Below are 19,766 nucleotides of genomic sequence, written 5' to 3'. Positions count from 1 at the left end.
ATTAGGCAGCGTCCTATTATGATTTACCAATTTACCAATAGAACTATTATGCACTGGCATAGACTTTGATCAACAGATGACTGTGCCACTGGATTCAAGCTAGCCTGGCTGATAAGGGATGATGCCCAAAACCGGTACCAGGATGCTTGTTTCTGGTCCAGGGAGGAACTGGCTTGAATGTTCGAGCTGAACTGTTCCTATGAGGCACAGGGTCATGACTGATGGCATGGTGAGCAAATAAATGCTGGATTTCCCCTAGATCTTTTGACTGGAGGTGACTGTTTGATTTGCCCTGCATTCCATCCATCATCTGTGTGTCTTTTGCTTTTAGAAAAGTTGGCATCCTCTTACCTTGGCAGTTACTTGCCATCTGCCTGTCTCTGAATACATGTCTGGGGTGGGTGACGGTCAGGCTTTGCGCATTCCCTCTAGACAACCACACATAAAGGGAGCTTAGGTGTGACTGATGTGCCATCCACATCCTGATAGGCCAGCATAGGCAGGTTCAGAGCAAGGAGCTGATACTTACATATCAATAGGCTGTGTCCTGTCCACACACAAAAGGCTGCATATCCCTCTGTACTCATTCTTGAGGTGGGGCAGAATGGGCAAGGACTATGTGCCCTTCAAAGGCATGTCTTTGAAGTCTCCCCCACTTAAAAGTCACATCTAGGTATAAATACTGCACCTCAGACACCACTGACTCTGTACACTAATGAACCGGTGGATATTATGCAAAGAAGGATTGCAATGCTGCTGAAAGGACTGCAACTCTGCGGACTGCTACTCTGTTGGACTCCTGCTCTGCTGTGCTGACCTCCTACCCTCTTGCCTGGGAGTGAGAAGGGCCTTCATCTCCTTAACCCAGAACCAACATGGCTCCAAGAGCTTGCTGGCTTACCTCCTGCTACAAGTCTCAGGGACATAAAAGACTTCTAACTCACCTGCTACAGCACTTGGACTCTGCCGTCTGGGAGTCTTGCCCTTTCAATGGGTGCCAATCCAGTCCTGGACCCTTGGAAGTTGGTATAAAGTGCTGCACCAGCTACAATCCATGCATAGCAGCTGCTGCGAGTATCAAGGACATTGCATTGTCAACAGTATGTTTATGGATTTATGTTTATGTTTTTGGATTTATAGGCATATGGCCTCCATTCCTGACGCATCTCTAACTTTGTGCGGCTCGGAGTCAACGCATCACCTACATCCTAGGGATCGACACCGATGCATAGCCAACTGCAAAAATGATTTGATCCGCACACAGTACACACAAGTAATCAATTCCACCAAGGGGAAATAGTTCGCATAATTCTTTATTCTTTGAGTCTTTATTTTCCTCTCTTCACAGTAGCCAACGCGTTTCATCCTATTGAAGGACTTCTTCAGGGCTCATCAATCATCAGTCATGTTACAATGAGTGTTCTCTCTTCTCAAGTTGAGCAGACCTTATGGTTCTTCTTCTGTGTCCCTTAAATGTTGGGATCTTCCAAAGGATGCATTTGTCTTTTTGTGCCCCTGTGAGATTCTGTTCATAATAGGGCAGGTTCAGGAGCTCGGCTTCCCCAGTCCAGAGTCTTTAATCAGGATGGCGTTATAGGAAAGGTTCCTTGTACAGTATACAGTCAATTTTGACCCATGCCTCTTAAAAGTGTATCACCAGTACGGCGTCCTTTTCTCTATTTCCAACACCGCCTGTAAATCATTATACCGACGCATAGCCTCCTGTGCTCCACAAATCTTGTCATTAATGGAACCACGAACCAAGATACTGTTTTAGTGGGCCAAGTCTGGTCACTGTATCTAATCCAAAATACACTTGGTTTGAAGGTATACAAGTGTGGCTCTCATGTTTGTGTGCCACTACCACCACCTATAATTTACTCCTTTGTTGGGGTACATTTAACATCAATTTTATTTTTTCTAGAATGAAAGTAGTATTCTCAAATTTCCCTATACAGTAGAATCCTGACGATGGTCTCACAGATCTATTGTAATAAGCGATTGAAACTTTAACAGTGTTTACACTTATTTTTTTCACTTATTTTTTTCCAGTCAACAACATAGGAACACAAATGTCACCGAAGTGCTATATTCTGTGGACTTTCCTCACCAAGAAAGGATTGATAATACATTTGTCAAATTGTTCTTAAAAACATATTTTGCAACATTTATACACGATAAATGTATGATTGTTGCTTGGTATGTACCTCATATTTATTCACTTTTTCTCATTTTTTTAATAAAGTGCATGATCTCAAAGGATTGTCTGTATTACTGTACACCTATTCTCTCTGTTTTGTTCTGTTTCTGGAAACTTTCTTCTGAATGCTTCAGAGGAATAATTCTAGTTGTCTTTTTGGACAGTCAGACAAATAGTATTACAAAATTTACAATAATTGATGTTGTTGGCCATTTGCTGCTGTTTGTATAAAAAAAAAACATAGGAACACAAATGTCACCGAAGTGCTATATTCTGTGGACTTTCCTCACCAAGAAAGGATTGATAATACATTTGTCAGACTGTTCTTAAAAACATATTTTGCAACATTTATACACGATAAATGTATGATTGTTGCTTGGTATGTACCTCATATTTATTCACTTTTTCTCATTTTTTTAATAAAGTGCATGATCTCAAAGGATTGTCTGTATTACTGTACACCTATTCTCTCTGTTTTGTTCTGTTTCTGGAAACTTTCTTCTGAATGCTTCAGAGGAATAATTCTAGTTGTCTTTTTGGACAGTCAGACAAATAGTATTACAAAATTTACAATAATTGATGTTGTTGGCCATTTGCTGCTGTTTGTATAAAAAAAAAAAATTAAGGAAGGGATGAGAAGACATGTTCACGCCTAAAACATGTGTACTTTGTGAAAAGCAACAAAGCTAGACAATAATTGGCCTACGAACTAAAAGCTAGACAACAACATATATATTTCTTTCAAAGCTAAAAGAATGGCAACAGAAGGTTTTATTTATCACGGTACATGCAGTTTGAGCTTATCATAGCTAGTTGCTACTGATGTAGACGAGCCTTCGGCAATGTTTCGTTAATACCATGCTCAATTACAGTAGATTCCTTCTACATTTTCTTCGTTGGCATACTTACTTCATTTAGTTGGAAAATTTACCATATTTTGAACAGACAGGATTTTCGACTGCATTGACTGCCATTAAGTAATGAAAAAGTCTGTATCAGACGAAACACGTGTCAGCTTTTGAGCTTGCAAATACTGGAAAACTTGCACAATTAACTCGAATGAAGACACCTTTTAACTGGACTACTTGTTTGACTAAAGGATGATTACTTAATCAAGTGCTCCGTTGTCCCTACATTGTTTAGAAGTTTCTATATGGCGAATAAGACCAGGTCTAACTATTTGCACAGTTCTGTAGGAAGTTTAAACCTCGGAGCAATCAAACAAAGAAATCAAATGCAAACGTATAGTGTTGCAGCTGGGAAAATGAAGAGAGTGAGGCACTATCAGGCAACATTTTGGTACAAGAGGTTGCACTGACTATTTCAGAGAAAAAAAGAATTCTGCAGTGTACTCCGGTGTGTACTGTCACTCCGCATAGTGAGCGCAGTTCTGGAAACCATTGAATTTTATGGCAGTGACTCTTTTTACCCTGCGAAATGAAACAAAACAGAAGACAGACATTAACTCACAAAATATTTTTGGGTCTGGCTACACGGAGCTTTACGTTTCTGAACACCTGATGTTTTCAATTCTTTTAAAAGGTATGATAAATATATATGAACGGAGCAGGCTTTCAGTCAGCCCCACTCACACATTAGGATTCATGTGTTTTCATGGACTGCCCATCAAGGACTCTGCTTGTTTTGGATAGTTGAATAGTCACATTTGTCTTTTCGCTTTGGTGGTGGGATTTCAAGTAATCCTTCTGTAAGGCTGCAGATGCAATATGACATGTTTGATGATGTTAGTTTCCCCTTTGTTTTGTGCATCTTGCTGCATATATGTTGCAACAAACTCAGTGAGTAAAGCAAAAAAGGCTGTGCACATCGCCCATATCCCTGTAACGTGTCTCGCCCTTGTTTGCCGCATGGAACAGGTTACTTTTCATAAAGCTGTTCCAATCTGAAGCATAGGTGAACGTGGCCGCTGTCGTCCAACAGTAACAATGGAGTCAGTCTCCCTTTGTTAGTCTACATCTGCCACAGTGTGTGTCTGCAAGAGTTAAGTGTGCATTGTAATGTCCTAGCCATTGGTATGCCAAATGCTCTGCATGGAGGGGATGAGGACTCCTTTTCGGCATCTACAATTGGACGCCTACTACCCGTCATCTGCTTCCTCAACAGGGCAGATCCGCACAATGGGTTCCAGTGCAAAGACTTACCGGGAGATTCTGCCTATGAGGAGGCCTTCTCGAAGCTAGATACAGTTGAACAGCATTTCACCCACAGATCCAGGCTGCAGTTCCCACCAGAATCCAAGGCTTGTGCATCCAGAAGGTGAGTGGGCAAAAGGATGGAGGTAGGAGGGGGAGCAGCAAAGGATCTCGGAGGCATTCTATGGTGAGCTGTTTAGGCACCTCTGATGAGGGGTATTAAGAAATAAGTGAAGAGAAATAATGTTTACTATTTCTTTGCATTGAAGAAGAGGCAGTAGTATGAAGAAAGCTGAAACTGAGTCGTGTTTACCCCACCACCTCTTCGTAATGCTCGATCATAAAGCCCTGTCAGGCCCTTGCGGAAACTCCTCTGCAGATCTTCCAACCCATTCCAGCCACACCTATCGAACCCCACAATCCCTTGGCACCATCCTGACATCACATGGCGTTATAGTCTCACTGCAAAACACGAGCATCTACAGCCAGGTGAGCATGTAATATTAAGCATGCACAGATAGTGTACGGCATGTTTAATGTTACTTTAGGACCATGACACAGAGCTGACTCCTAAGAAGTACTGTGACTTGCAGCCCGTTTCTTGTCACCTGGGCTAAGCTCTTTCCACTATTTCCTCTTCTGGAACTCATTTCTCCATCCTTGTCTTCCAAGTAGTGAGGAGGTTTCTACTTTTGTGGCCCTTGGCTCAACCACTGTGAAGTGAGGCAAGACAACCTTTAGAAAGTGCACAGAGCAAAGCAAGCACGGCTTGATAAGGCCTGCACATCAGAGCAGTTGGGTCAGCTGGTCGTTCGAAGTCTTTTACAGTGTGCACTGTTAGTCAAACATGGTCTAATCATCCCTTCATATGTACAGTGCGTTGAAAGGGGCTTAAAGAAGCCATCACTGACTACCTAGAGAGGGTAGTGGGGCCATGTGTCATACTACACAGTAAGCATGGTTAGATTTCCACAATTTAGGTGCACATTTCCACAAAAGAGGGAAACTCTTAGCCGGGTTTGAATTACAGGGTATCATTTCATCAATAAGCAGCATATGGTACACCACCATTTAGTTTTTATCTCTAACTATTTCAATTCAGTTTGGTCAGTGTTGTTCCAAGAATTCTCATTCATGTGTACCTTATTCACACTCACAAGTGGACGCAAGTGGAGGGACGGAAATATATAAATATACTCTTTCAAAATATACTGGGGCAGATTTATGTTAACTGGCGCATCCCCAGGGATGCGCCAGTTAACATGCGCCACCGTGCGCCACTGCTCCGCCACCCATGGTGCGCCGCATTTATGATGCGGCGCACCATGGCGCAAGGCAGTGAAGATGCGTGACGCATCTCTCGGCGTACGGGCGGCGCATTGCAGGAGTCATGTCGCAAGTGCGACATGACTCCTGCAATGCACAGGAGCCACCTCTTGAATGCATGGTACGTCACCCTTACGCCTGTTTCAAGCAGGCGTAAGGAATTGACGTAGAAAGGGACTGAGTGAAATATTATAGATTTCACTCAGCCACTTTTGCGAGGCGCACCTGCCCCGGAACGCCCACCCTGCGCCGGAACGCCCACAAGAGGCGCAGGGCTTTGCAACGTGACGCATCTGCCTAGATGAGTCACGTTGTAAATCGTTCGTAGGGATGCGCCACGTTTATGCCGCCTTGCGTGACGCAACAGCGGCGTAAACGTGGCGCAAGGGCCTCATAAATCTGCCCCACTGTGTGCATGCAATGCACACAACTTTACACCCTGCTTATCCTGCTCTTTTTTTACCAAGGTTTTATATTTATGTTGCAAACACTACCTCTGCTCCCACAACCTTACAAACCAACCCTAGTGTTGACACTTCAGTAACAGGTATCGGCAACGCCAGTAAGTGTGGCTTAACTGAAAATGCATGCCAGACCTAATGGCTTTGAAAATGCTTAAAATCATTTGCTATAGTCTAGTGACAAGTTAATCCATTTTAAAAGAATTGAAAGGAAAAAATACTCTATCTTCCTTCAAAACACACCAGATGGTAGAAATACAATTATAAACAAAACGTACAAAAAAGGTATTGTAGCTCTGGTGACATGACAGCCAATTAAAAAAAACACACACACATAAAAGAGAAAGAAAAAATTTGTAGAATCGAACAAGAGAAATCAAACTGAAAATATCTAGTGGCCACCAAAAACGTTTTAAATTATTTATGGGCACACTGCAGGTGAGATATGCTACACCAAATCACATAAATTATTCACCAACAAATGATAAAAGCAATCTTAGAAGAAAAATACTGTGTGCTCACCCAGAACAGAAATCCAATATGGATAGAGTTCTTTGGTGAGTAAGGCATCGTCTATCTCAAACAAAAAGCGTTTTAATACATCCGTCACATCCTCAAGCTGGTGTTGTCCGACCCGGAGTTTCACACTCCGAGCATCTTTTTTAAATTGCTCCAGTAACTCTCTTACATTCGTCGGATTGCCATTTGCCACGTAGAGAGACTTGCTTCCTAATCCTGAAATTAAAGAAACAACAGAAATCAGAATAAGTCACAGATCATGTGTGTTTTGTTGTGAGAGAGCGCAAACTGAACAAAATGTATGAGCGCACCAGAGTTGCCAGTAGTACGCACAAATCATAAAGAGAAATGCTATGAGTGCTGAAAATATATTCACCTATACCTTGAAATGTGTAGTTAATCTAGAGATTTCATATAGAAGTGGAACTAATGCAAACATGTGTGAAAATGTATACCTTTATTAGAAGTGATTAATCAGGATCCATGTTATGTAGCTGCTAATGGAAGAAGTCAGGCTGCAAGGCATAGAAGGGAACGGGCCTTATGGCTAGGCCAGAAGGGTTTAGAAACGTAGATTGCTTTGCATAGACATGGATTGCACTAATGATACACCAATTTGTTTATCCATTAGATTTATATTCCATAGATGTGTTTTCTTATTATGCCAGAGAAAGAAGCTAACATGTTATTTTAGTTAACTTTTGCGAAAGGATTGTAGGCCTGAAATGATGAAAGAATTTCTGATTTACATGCACTGGTACAGGCCGACTTGTGTCAGGAAATAAGTTGCAAACTTCTGTTAGAAGTCTATGAGAATGGAGACTCAGCTACGGATGTCGGTCTGCAAATGTGAGGGGGATCCAATTAATAATTGGATGAATAGAGGTTTGTTCAAGAGATTGGTGCAGGCATGGAGGAGGGTTCAGGAATGTTTTAGGGGGTATCGGAGGGCCGGAGAAGAGTCTGAGAAGCAAGGTCAACTCTAACGCACGAGGCCCAAGTGAAGACATCATGGAAAAAGCCAGAAGCGACACCACGTGAGGGGCGTCTCACGAGGGGCGTCTCAAATGTTGTTGTGATTTTGTATTAGGGTCAGCACCCCGGGGTGGAGTTAGAGCAGATGCCTGAGGACCCTTTAGAGAGCGGATGGGTAGGCAGAGAGGGGTCATGACTGGCGATCATAGGTTTTCACCTAGAGACTAAGTGTGGGTGATCTTCTTAGGAAGTCATTCACAGCTGACACCTTTTGGTAGGTTGGGACTCTGTTAAGTAGGGATACCATCTAGAGCAGGGTAGGGACAGCCTAACCTGAAACCTTTCCTCCTCTTGTAAATGACGGAGAGATCACAATATGTGTCGATGCTTGCAGCCCTTTTAATTTTGGAATTAGTCCTAGTTGTATTCTTTGCTCGCTTAAGGGCTTTTCGAGAGCACATGTATGTAGTGGTGCCTGTATACCTTTTGAATCTCATTTTGAGATGCCTGTACTTGCAGTTAACCTTGACTCTATAATAAATCTTTAAAAGCTAGAAGTAGTTTGTGGTTTTTCTGAGTCGAGTCCATCATTAGCAAAGTTAACCTGGTATTGGATGCACTTTCTTTCCTCAACGACAGGCAATAAAGGTTCAGTTGAACAGAATAGATCTAGAGTGATAAGATAGGGATCTACAATCTCGCCCTTGCAGTTGGTAGCTATAGAGGATGGTTGACTTCTTGAGGAAGGTGATCTAGGCCAGGTTAGATTACCCCAAGGCCCCTAGAGATCGATGATCGGAAGAACCGCCCGCCGAAGAAGGTCCGGATGACGTGAGACAGAAAAGCAGCAGTATCAGTCGAGAGTGAGTATAAAGGGTCATGCGTGTTAGATTGCGGTGTTTTTGTATTGTATCTATGTTGTAATGTCTGGCGGAGTTGAATGCCTGTAGAGTGACTGCGGAACAGGTTGTGAGCGCGCGCAACCGGTGCAAATCTTAAGTTCAAGGAGAGCTTAAGTGGTTCGGGTGTATCGGACATCCAGAGTAATTGTCAACCAGTGTGAAGGGGGTCATGAGGTACCATTGATCACCTGCAGGACTGTGATAGGGGGAACGTAAGTGTGAGTGCGTGAGTAACGGACGCTGGTCGGAAGTTACTGTGTGTAAGCAACCCATCAGAGAGACGGAAGACATTTTGTCAGTTGTGGTGACAATTACAGATAGACTGTGGACGTACAGTCAAGAGAAGTGGCGGCTTGGTCGGAAGTAGTCATTTTTCGGTGTATGAATGGGACGCATGTGTGACCGGGAGACGAGCTGAGAAAGGAGGGGTGCTGCTGCGAAGCGGAGACGAGTGACGTCAGAAAGTGCCGCGCTGGGATTGGCCGGCCGGAGCAAGACCGCGCTGTGATAGGCCAGTTAGCAAAGCCGCGCTAGGATTGGTGGATTGTCATCAGGAAGTAAACAGAATAGTGAGGTTGGAAATTGTACGTATAATCATGAAATGTTTTAAATGGTTAAGAGCGGCTTTTAAAAGAGAGAGGCGGAAATCTTATGATGGGGAAGAAGCCGCGCCGGAGGGTACGCCGGCTTATTATATGGCGACAAATGTTGGGTTGCACACTATAATGTGGATTTCAGAGTGGAGTAAGATTACAGAAGGAAATGAGGAACTGACGTTTCCAAAGTACGGGACGTTCAGATTAGAGGTGCTACACCGATTAAAAGCAGTCATGACCTCAATGAGACCTATGCCTAGACCGACCCAGTTTGAAGTTCTCAATGCATGGATTAGGGCAGCGCACGAGAGGAACCTGAATAGACGACAAGAAAGGGTGAAATGATCGGTAAGAGCAGTGCAGGATGCCAAATGGGATGCGGATGCTAAAAGATGGAGAGTGCATAACATTGAAGTAAACAAACTGTACCCAGTATTAGAGGTGGCAGGAAACAAGAGCCCATTTGAAGAGGATGAGGAGAGTGAGACAGAATATAGCCTGATAAATAGGTTACTAACAGATAGGCCACCCCCGTACAATAAAGAAACAGGAAATGTCGAGTCATGCAGAGAAGGGGGGCCTGGTAAAGGGGAGTACGGACCGCTTCCCACTACAGATTGGGATCCCACGGCAAGTAAAGAATTGCTTCATCCTAGTCTGGTGCAGAAGGTAGTCGGAAGGTTTGTGGTACAAAGGGTGCCAGAAACGGAGTGTGCCACTTCCTACGCACTGCCAGATGCCCTGCAAGTACCTGTTACTATAGGTCCTATAGTATCGATCTACGACCCAGAGAGAGCAAAAGGGGAGGAACAGGTACGACTGGACAGGGAGAGAGCAGAAATGACAAGGAGGAATGATACAATCAATTCCCCAAGTCAGTTGACAAGACCGAGAGATTGGAGCACCCCAGTTCATACAGCAGTAGATTCAATAGGAGATCCGGGGGGCCCTAGATGGCCGGAGGATCTGAGGGGATCAAGACGGAATTCCTTCCAGGAGCTAAGTGAGTACATGAAGAAATGGGATGAGGCAGTGGAGGCTCACAAGAGCATCATAGCAGCGGAAGCTGGAAGGGAAAGCCAGGACAGCAGGACCCGGACTCACTGTGGGGCTGACGAAAGCAGTCCGGAGTGGGACGGGAAGGGTCAGGACAGTAGAGGAGACACTTGCCCTACCAGGAGAAGAGGGAGACCAGACCTGGAAAACAGGAGCCCCGAGTGTGGGGGGGTGTCTCGCCCAATTCACAGCGAAGGGGATAGGAGAACGCAGGAGTACAGGAACAGTTTTAAGTACACCCACTATGCGTCTGACAATAGTGGGCAGAACGAGAGTTGCGAGAGGCCTCGCCATAACCCCTGTGACTACGGACAGGAACGCAGTCCTGGGGAGATGGGGAGCCGAGAGGGAACCTACCGAATTTTCAGTGACACTAGGCAACGAGAAAATAGCGACAGAAGGGAGAACAGCAGGGAATCCTATCAGGGAGCAAGAGAGGACAGAGAGAGTGGACGAAATGAGATTGGGGGAAACAGGCCCGTGTTTCATCACCTTCCAAGACAGGATGGCCGAGCATGATAGAGAGATGGTAACAAGGGAGAACTCTCCTTAACTCCCCTGAGCCCAAGCGTAGGACTCGAAGTTGGGACGGGAGAGAGACTAGTGAACCCCCTAAAAAAGACATACTGCGAGCCGAGATAAAAGCCAAGAGACTTGATGTCGCCAGCCTAAAATCAGATCTGGATGACATGGTGGATGGCACCTTGCCTCTAGAGAGAATGGAGATGTATGAGCAGGATGAGATACTGTTCATGGCAAAGGACATCACTCGGAAAGCGAGAACGGCACATGAGAAATTAGTCGAACTGGCAGGAAAATATATGGTAGACCTGTCAAGGACCAAAGCATTACAGGGTAACCATAGGCTACATTATTCAGATCAGGACCTAGATGAGAGAAGAACAATAGGATTAAAAAGACACATAAGGGAACTGATCACGGGAATAAGGACATGGAGAGCGCTGGATAAATGGGAAGAAAGGTGGTCCAAGAAAGGGACCGTCAGGAGAAACATGCTTGGGATGACCCCCGAGGGAGGACTGCAGAGAGTAGAGGCATACCCTTTGCGTGAGGTTGCAAATGGGAACTATGTGCATGTACCCTGGAGTAGGGGGGACTTAGCAGCCTTTACCAACTCCTTCCCTAAATTGAGGGAGAACCCAGTTGAGTGGTACAAACAGGTGGAGAGGTTTGTAAAAATCTCCAAAGTACTATGGATAGATCTGAACACTCTGTTTGACATAGTGGTACCAGGAGACTTGTGGACCGCATGTAAGGTTAGTGCTGAGTGGCCCACAGCAGAACCAGAGAGAGATGCACGGACCAATGGACCGTCCGAGACAGTAATGGTAAAATACCAGAGAGTGATAACTTGGCTGAAAGACAAGGTGCCCATGCAGGACATAGATTGGGTCAAAATAGATCGAACTAGGCAGAAACCCAAAGAGACAGTTCATGAATATTATGAGAGATTACTGAAGGCGTTCAAACAATATAGCGGGTTGGATGTAATGGACCCGAAAGACATAGGGCAGTTTGTGTCTAAGTTTGTTTTGGGGTTGAGACCGGATATTAGTTTAATGATTCAGCAACACTTGATTTGTTGGCAAAATAAACCTTTGGATGAAATTCTGAGGTATGCTAGGTACTGCTGTGATGAGATAGACTCAAAGGCAAAGAAGCTAAAGGAAAAACTGATGGTGGTGCAGATGCAGTCAGCTGGTAAGGGTGGACAACAGCAACAGCAGCAGGGAACAGGAACCGGGGGTAAGAAACAGTATAGTCAGAACAAGGGCAATGAGGAGAACTCCACCTTTAGACCTAGGGTGGACATTGCGGCATTGAAAAAGACGACCCGGTGCCACCAGTGTAACGAGGTGGGGCATTGGAAACGCGAGTGTCCCTACAACGTTGAAATTGGAGAACAAGAGGTAGAGGAGGAAGAGGCTCAAAGCACTCCAGGAAAAGGGGTAACGCCGTACCAAGGGAAGGTGGTCAAAGGGGGGACCCCAGCTCCGCGAGCTCAGTTCCCTCAACCACCCAGAATAGGGACAACGGGAAAGACCTATAGACAGATGCCTCTGTTTGTAGGAGGAGAGGAGTGCTATTACGTTGATCCCTTAACAGGACAGAGAGTAGAGAGAGAAGACTGTACCCTCGGGGCAGCCTTAGATGTGGACCAAAGGGGACCCTATGTTGAGGCCGAAGTGGCAGGGTGCCCCACGACATTCTTAGTAGACACAGGAGCCACCCGATCCACGATAAGATCAGCCGCAGTTCCAGGCCTGCCCATGTCTGGAGAGACCATTCAAGTGGTGGGGGTCGCAAACAGGAGAATAACGAGCTCATTGACGGAACCGGTACAGGTGAAAATAGGGAAGTACAGCGATGAGCATCAGTTTGTGGTTTGCGACTCTAGTCTTGTATGTTTATTGGGAAGAGACCTTTTGTGTAAATTAAATTGTACAATATATTGCACCCCGCAGGGAGTGGAGGTATTAACCAACGATGATGATGCTGACTTCAAAGTCGCTAATTCAAGAATATGTGTGGAGCTGTATCCCACTTTGACAGTGGATGAGCTCCCCTGGGATCTAAGGGAGACAGTGGCACCAGAACTGTGGGATTTCACTGGGGAAGAGATTGGACTGGTCAAAGGAGTGGACCCAGTGAAAATAATAGTGAAACCGCATGCTGAGTTTCCAAGAACACCCCAATACAAATTGACTCCAGAAACGATTGCAGGAATAAAGCCCGTGATCGAGTCCATGATTAAGCAGGGAATACTGAAAGAAATCGTGGGTAGTCCGTGTAACTCCCCGATTATGGGTTTGCAGAAGCCCAATGGGAAATTCAGGATAGTGCAGGATCTTCGAAAGATTAATAACATAGTTGTCTCATGTTGTCCAGTGGTACCGAATCCATCAGTGGTACTGTTTCAGATACCGTTCCAAGCCGAATGGTTCACTGTGATAGATCTTTGCCAGGCTTTCTTTTCGATCCCTCTGGACGAGGAGAGCCATTTCCTTTTCGCTTTCAAGCTGGAAGGTCGCGTATTAACATGGTGTCGTATCCCACAGGGGTATACAGAGAGCCCATCGATCTTTAACCAGCTGTTGAAGAAAAACCTTGAAAGTCTAGTGCTGCCCCAGAAGTCAGTTCTGGTCCAGTACATAGACGACCTACTTGTGGCGTCAGAAACTGAAGAGGCTTGCAGGGAAGACTCCATTGCTTTGCTAAATCACTTAGCTGCAAATGGGCACAAGGTGTCCCCGGGAAAATTGCAGTACTGCCTGACAGAGGTGCAGTACTTGGGGCACAGAATAGAGAAGGGGAAAAGGAAGGTGTCCCCAGACAGGATAGAGGCGATCATGAAGATGAATGCGCCCAAAACACAGAGAGAGGTCAGGATGTTCCTAGGGATGGTGGGGTATTGCCGACAGTGGATAGCGAACTTTTCACTGAAAGCAAAACCCTTGCAAAAACTGACGCACAAGGAGGTGAGTGATCCGGTACCATGGGACAAAGACTGTTTGATGGCGTTCCTGCAGCTGAGAGAGGACCTATGTCGTGCTCCTGCTCTGGGAATGCCTGATTACGATAAAATATTCTTGCTCTACTGTTGTGAAAGAGAGGGTTGTGCTTTGTCTGTCCTGGTCCAAATCCATGGGAATGCCCGTAGACCAGTTGCCTACTTCTCGGCTACTTTAGACCCAGTAGCCGCAGCGTTGCCCGGATGTCTCAAATCCGTTGCTGCAACAGGTGTCAGTATCGAGCGTTGCGAGAATATTGTGATGGGGCACCCGTTAGAGGTGTATGTGCAGCATTCTGTTGAATTGTTAATGACCAGGACCAAAACACAGCATCTGACCAATAGCAGGCTCACGCGCTATGAGCAAGTCATTCTTGCTGCAGAGAACGTGACTCTCAAGAGATGCTCTGTTTTGAACCCTGCCACCTTGATGCCACTCCCAGGTGATATAGATGATGATGTATGTACAGACCATGATTGCCTTGATGTGACTGAACTATGCACCAAACCGAGACCCGACATCGTGGAAGTTTTCTTTGTCCATGGCTCATGTGTAAGAGACGAAGTTGGGCAGTTGAGAGCAGCTTATGCTGTTTGTACAATTACTGGAGTTGTGGAAGCCGGATGCCTGGAAGGAGTACACTCCGCTCAGGTAGCTGAAATTATTGCCTTGACGCGTGCTTGCCTGGCAAGTAACCAAATTCGAGTCACCATATACACCGACAGCCAATATGGTTTTGGGGTAGTTCATGATTACGGGCAATTATGGTCTCAAAGGGGTTACATGACCTCGTCAGGTTCCCCCATTCGAAATGGAGAGTTCATACGTTTGCTGTTAGAAGCTCTGCAATGTCCAGCGGGTATTGCAGTTGTAAAATGTACCGCCCACACCAGGAATATGGACTTCGTGTCACAAGGCAATAGATATGCCGACGAAGTCGCGAGATATTGTGCAGAACAAGGGTACTCTTTCACGAAGGTGGAAGTGGGCGGAATAAATGTAAGAACCGAATTAGCCATGATATTGGAAACTGTAGACACTTGGGATGAGTTGAAATGTATGCAAGAAAATGCACCCGATTTTGAAAAGCAAACCTGGAAGACAGCAGGATGTGTGATAGGTGAAGCGCATTTCTGGGTTTCAGCAGATGGAAGAGCAGTGTTGCCCAATGAGATGGTGAGCCCAATGGCCAGACAGATACATGGTCCAGTACATTTAGGGAGAGATGCTATGTTGAGAGTATTCAGACAAACCTGGTACAATCCTAAGTTCAGAGTAGCAGCAGAAGCAGTGTGCCAGCGTTGTGTGACCTGTCAGCAGTTGAATGTAGGAAAAAGAACACCAGTTACATTGAGTCACATAGGGAGGTCTGGAGGTCCATTCAATAGGATGCAATTAGACTTTATTGAAATGCCAAGGTGCAACCGCCTTCGTTATGTCCTGGTGGTTGTTTGCATATTTTCCAGATGGGTCGAGGCATACCCTACACGCAGGTGTGACACCCACACAGTAGCCAAGTTATTGCTTAGGGAACTCATACCACGATTCGGGGTACCGGCCTCTTTGGAATCAGATAGGGGAACCCATTTCAACAGCGAGCTTGTGAAGATGATTTGTGCAGCTCTGAACATAGACCAGAAATTGCATTGTAGTTATCGACCAGAAGCTTCGGGAATTGTGGAGCAGATAAACAGCACCATCAAAAATCGGATTGCCAAAATGTGTTCATCAACGTCCCTGAGTTGGCCTGATGCTCTGCCATTGGTCCTTATGAGTATCCGTAGTACCCCAGACAGAAGAACGGGACTGTCACCGCACGAGGTGTTAATGGGGAGGGCAATGAGATTGCCATCAGTACCGACTGCTGCACTGTTAAACATCACAGATGATATGATCCTGGACTATTGTAAGGGGCTGTCTGACGCCATTCATTCTGTGTCCCTTCAGGTGCAGGCTGCCGAGGTTCCGTCGTGCCAGGACCTGTGCCATGACCTGTGCCCTGGAGACTGGGTGCTTGTGAAGAAGCACGTAAGAAGAAGCTGCCTAGACGTCCGTTGGAGTGGGCCCTACCAGATCATCCTGATCACGAACACTGCAGTGAAGGTGGGAGGCCTGCCCAACTGGATCCACGCGTCTCATACGCGGAGGGTTCCAGCACCTCTGGAAGAAACAGCTCCTCTCTCGGATGGAAGTCCAGCTGCGGACCGAGAAGCCATAGAGGGGGCCAGCCAAGCTGTGGAGGTGCAAGAAGAAGAAGGGAACGTGTCTGACCAAGCTGAGGACGGTCAGTACAACAGTGAAACGGACGACGCTACAGAAGGAGGAAGCAGCTGGGAGTACGAATCAGACACCGACCAGTCTGAAAGAGAGCGCGAGCAGACCAGAAGGAGAAGGAGCAGAAGGGTACGTGGGGAAGCCAGTTGGCCGCAAAGAAGGAGTTCTAGCCTGAGGTCAACTCCAGAGAGAACCCTTGCTCCAATATCAGAAGACTCAGACCCGGAGGAAGGTGCTCAGGGCTCTGAAGCACCAGATCTAAGAAGGTCAAGAAGAGTACGTGTGCCTAGCAGAAGATACGCCACTCCTGAGTGGACATATCTGGCGACAAATGTCTTTGGAGCGAGAGACAGGGAGGATACGAGCGGTGGTGGTGACCAGCTCTGAACCCATCATCACTGTGGAAGTACAGCTGTTAGTGCCCGGAGTCGAAGCAGAAGGGTCACTAACGTTCACACTCCCCAACCCTCCCCGCCTGAGCAAGTTAAAGCACATGTTTTTCACCGAATTGCAATTCCCTGACTTTGGAACAAAGATAACAAGCCATGAAGAGCACATTCTTCGTCTGGAAATATTGAACTATGCTATTCAAGCCGCAGGCCCAAGTCTTGTTGTTGATGCTTAAAGACTTTGTAAATAAGCGAGAAAAAGAAGATTACCTAGCGCCTAGGAAGCAGAGAATCTTAGGGACCTTCCTATAAGTTGACGGAGAAGGGCTAGGGTTGTCTGTGTTAAAACTTTAAAGGACTTTGCAAAAGGGATTGCCAGCTTCCAATTGTGTGGTTCTAAAGACTGAAAGATCAAGAGAGACTGTAAAGGAACAAAGAAGAAAAGAATTTTGAAATTGAAATAGAAGGAGGGAACCATACTGCCTGAAGAAATGGAGGCCGGTAGTCCAACTCGTAGAGCTAAATGTATAATAGGCACACTAATAGTAGGAGTGATACTTTTAATAGCTTTAGTAGTTACTGTATCGTATGTAAAGGGACATGAGAGTGAGGCAAGGGCATCAGACGAGAAGTCTGTAGTGACACCAAAACCCACTGTTGCTGGTAAGAAAGGGGAAAACATACAGGAGAAAGCGTTATTAGCAGCAGAAGCCCGCAGGTTACACATGGATGAGTCCCAAGGCGACTATAGGTCAAATGCTTATGCCAAACTTTTGTATGAATATGTGGATGCCATGGATGTTAAAGACTGCTACGTCTGCATGCAACTGCCGGCGTCTGTAGATGAAGGCATTAGATATCATCACCTCCCGTTGACGTATGGCATTACATGTAGCTTATTGCTTAGCATATTTTACGGAAGAGATAGTTTTGAGTATTATTTCTCTAACTATGATTCCGTGTTACCAGAAGTCCCAAATTATAAGCAGATGAATAAGTGGGACTACTGGAAGAGTGAAGACAGATTGGCCAAGTTCTTCATTCCTTGGGATACCTTAGATACTTCACATGCCCGCAGAAATAACTTGACATGTAAGGTGTCAGAAGTCGAAAAGAAGTTTATAGGGCAGGTGGATGATCGATATAGAAGGCAAAAGATTTTGAAAAAATCAGGACAATGGAAAACAGATTGGACCGAGGAGGAGAAGGCACATAAGAGAAAGGGTAGTAGTGGTCCAATAGCTTTGGATAAAACGCAGAGAGGGAAGTTATGTCTTCACAGAAGCAAAACGTATTACGAAAATGTATTCGTAGGAGAAGTCAGTTGTGAACATGCTTTCAGATTAGAATATTACACAAAGGATTTCTTGAAAGGAATGCAAGTGATTCCAAATGTATATTTTGTATGTGGGAGAAATGCTTACGTGAGACTACCTGACAATTGGTATGGATCATGTTACTTGGCAATAGTTTTTCCCAAAATATACCATGCTCAAGACTTAGAGATCATCGAGGGCAAGGCCTCGACAAGAGGGAGAAGAGATGTAGGAGATGCAGAATTAGTTGGAGATGTATTTGGAGCTGCATTTCCTCTCTTAGGACTGATCCTCAATGATGTCAAAATTAGGCGACTGGCAACAGTCGTAGACAGGTTGTCTGCCAGCACTGCTAGATCCTTAATGCTGGTGGAAGGAGAGATGCAATCGATAAGGGCCATGGTGCTTCAGAACCGTCTTGCATTAGACGTCCTGCTAGCAAAAGAGGGTGGAGTCTGTAAGGCTTTGAAGGTCCAGGAATGTTGCACTTACATTTCAGACAATTCAAAACCTCTTGAGAAGGTCATTATGAATATAACTAATATTCACAAGGAGATCGAAGACCTAACTAAAGTAAATGTTTGGGAAAAAGTGGGTCATGGAATGGGCGAAGTTGGAGGTTGGTTCGCCAACCTAGGGAAGAGTTTTGTGTGGTATGTGCTGAAACCTATCATCATAATAGTGATCTGTGTGATCATGTTGTGGGGATTGGTGAGGTCATACCAATGGTATAGATCAAATAGATTGGAGAGATCCAGAAAGGAGCAGTTACAGAGATTGGCTGCAATGCAAGACAATCAGTACCGGAGTCTGAGGGCTCTGGAAACGCAGAAACGAGGGGCATTAGCAATTAGTTCAGTTTAAATGTTGGTGATGACCCCTGGAGGTCATCAAAGGGGGGAACTGAGAGAGCGCAAACTGAACAAAATGTATGAGTGCACCAGAGTTGCAAGTAGTACGCACAAATCATAAAGAGAAATGCTATGAGTGCTGAAAATATATTCACCTATACCTTGAAATGTGTAGTTAATCTAGAGATTTCATATAGAAGTGGAACTAATGCAAACATGTGTGAAAATGTATACCTTTATTAGAAGTGATTAATCAGGATCCATGTTATGTAGCTGCTAATGGAAGAAGTCAGGCTGCAAGGCATAGAAGGGAACGGGCCTTATGGCTAGGCCAGAAGGGTTTAGAAACGTAGATTGCTTTGCATAGACATGGATTGCACTAATGATACACCGATTTGTTTATCCATTAGATTTATATTCCATAGATGTGTTTTCTTATTATGCCAGAGAAAGAAGCTAACATGTTATTTTAGTTAACTTTTGCGAAAGGGTTGTAGGCCTGAAATGATGAAAGGATTTCTGATTTACATGCACTGGTACAGGCCGACTTGTGTCAGGAAATAAGTTGCAAGCTTCTGTTAGAAGTCTATGAGAATGGAGACTCAGCTACGGATGTCTGTCTGCAAATGTGAGGGGGATCCAATTAATAATTGGATGAATAGAGGTTTGTTCAAGAGATTGGTGCAGACATGGAGGAGGGTTCAGGAATGTTTTAGGGGGTATCGGCGGGCCGGAGAAGAGTCTGAGAAGCAAGGTCAACTCTAACGCACGAGGCCCAAGTGAAGACATCATGGAAAAAGCCAGAAGCGACACCACGTGAGGGGCGTCTCACGAGGGGCGTCTCAAATGTTGTTGTGATTTTGTATTAGGGTCAGCACCCCGGGGTGGAGTTAGAGCAGATGCCTGAGGACCCTTTAGAGAGCGGATGGGTAGGCAGAGAGGGGTCATGACTGGCGATCATAGGTTTTCACCTAGAGACTAAGTGTGGGTGATCTTCTTAGGAAGTCATTCACAGCTGACACCTTTTGGTAGGTTGGGACTCTGTTAAGTAGGGATACCATCTAGAGCAGGGTAGGGACAGCCTAACCTGAAACCTTTCCTCCTCTTGTAAATGACGGAGAGATCACAATATGTGTCGATGCTTGCAGCCCTTTTAATTTTGGAATTAGTCCTAGTTGTATTCTTTGCTCGCTTAAGGGCTTTTCGAGAGCACAT

General features: G+C 45.3%; 1 protein-coding gene across 1 annotated transcript in view; it reads right to left on the bottom strand.

Annotated features, from left to right (window-relative positions):
- The window catches only part of ARAP2 (ArfGAP with RhoGAP domain, ankyrin repeat and PH domain 2), a 1,270,949-nt gene that overhangs the window by 322,244 nt on the left and 928,939 nt on the right, over positions 1-19,766 (bottom strand). The window contains exon 21 of the mRNA XM_086964430.1: positions 6,663-6,875. Coding sequence (XP_086820556.1) covers positions 6,663-6,875 — 213 coding nt within the window. The remainder of the gene's footprint in view (positions 1-6,662; positions 6,876-19,766) is intronic.

Source organism: Lissotriton vulgaris, chromosome 3_2 (assembly GCF_964263255.1).
Source record: "Lissotriton vulgaris chromosome 3_2, aLisVul1.2, whole genome shotgun sequence".
In the NCBI taxonomy this organism is placed as follows: Eukaryota; Metazoa; Chordata; class Amphibia; order Caudata; family Salamandridae; genus Lissotriton; species Lissotriton vulgaris.
Note: the sequence above shows the minus strand (reverse complement) of the source record. Positions and strands in the feature narration are given on the sequence as shown.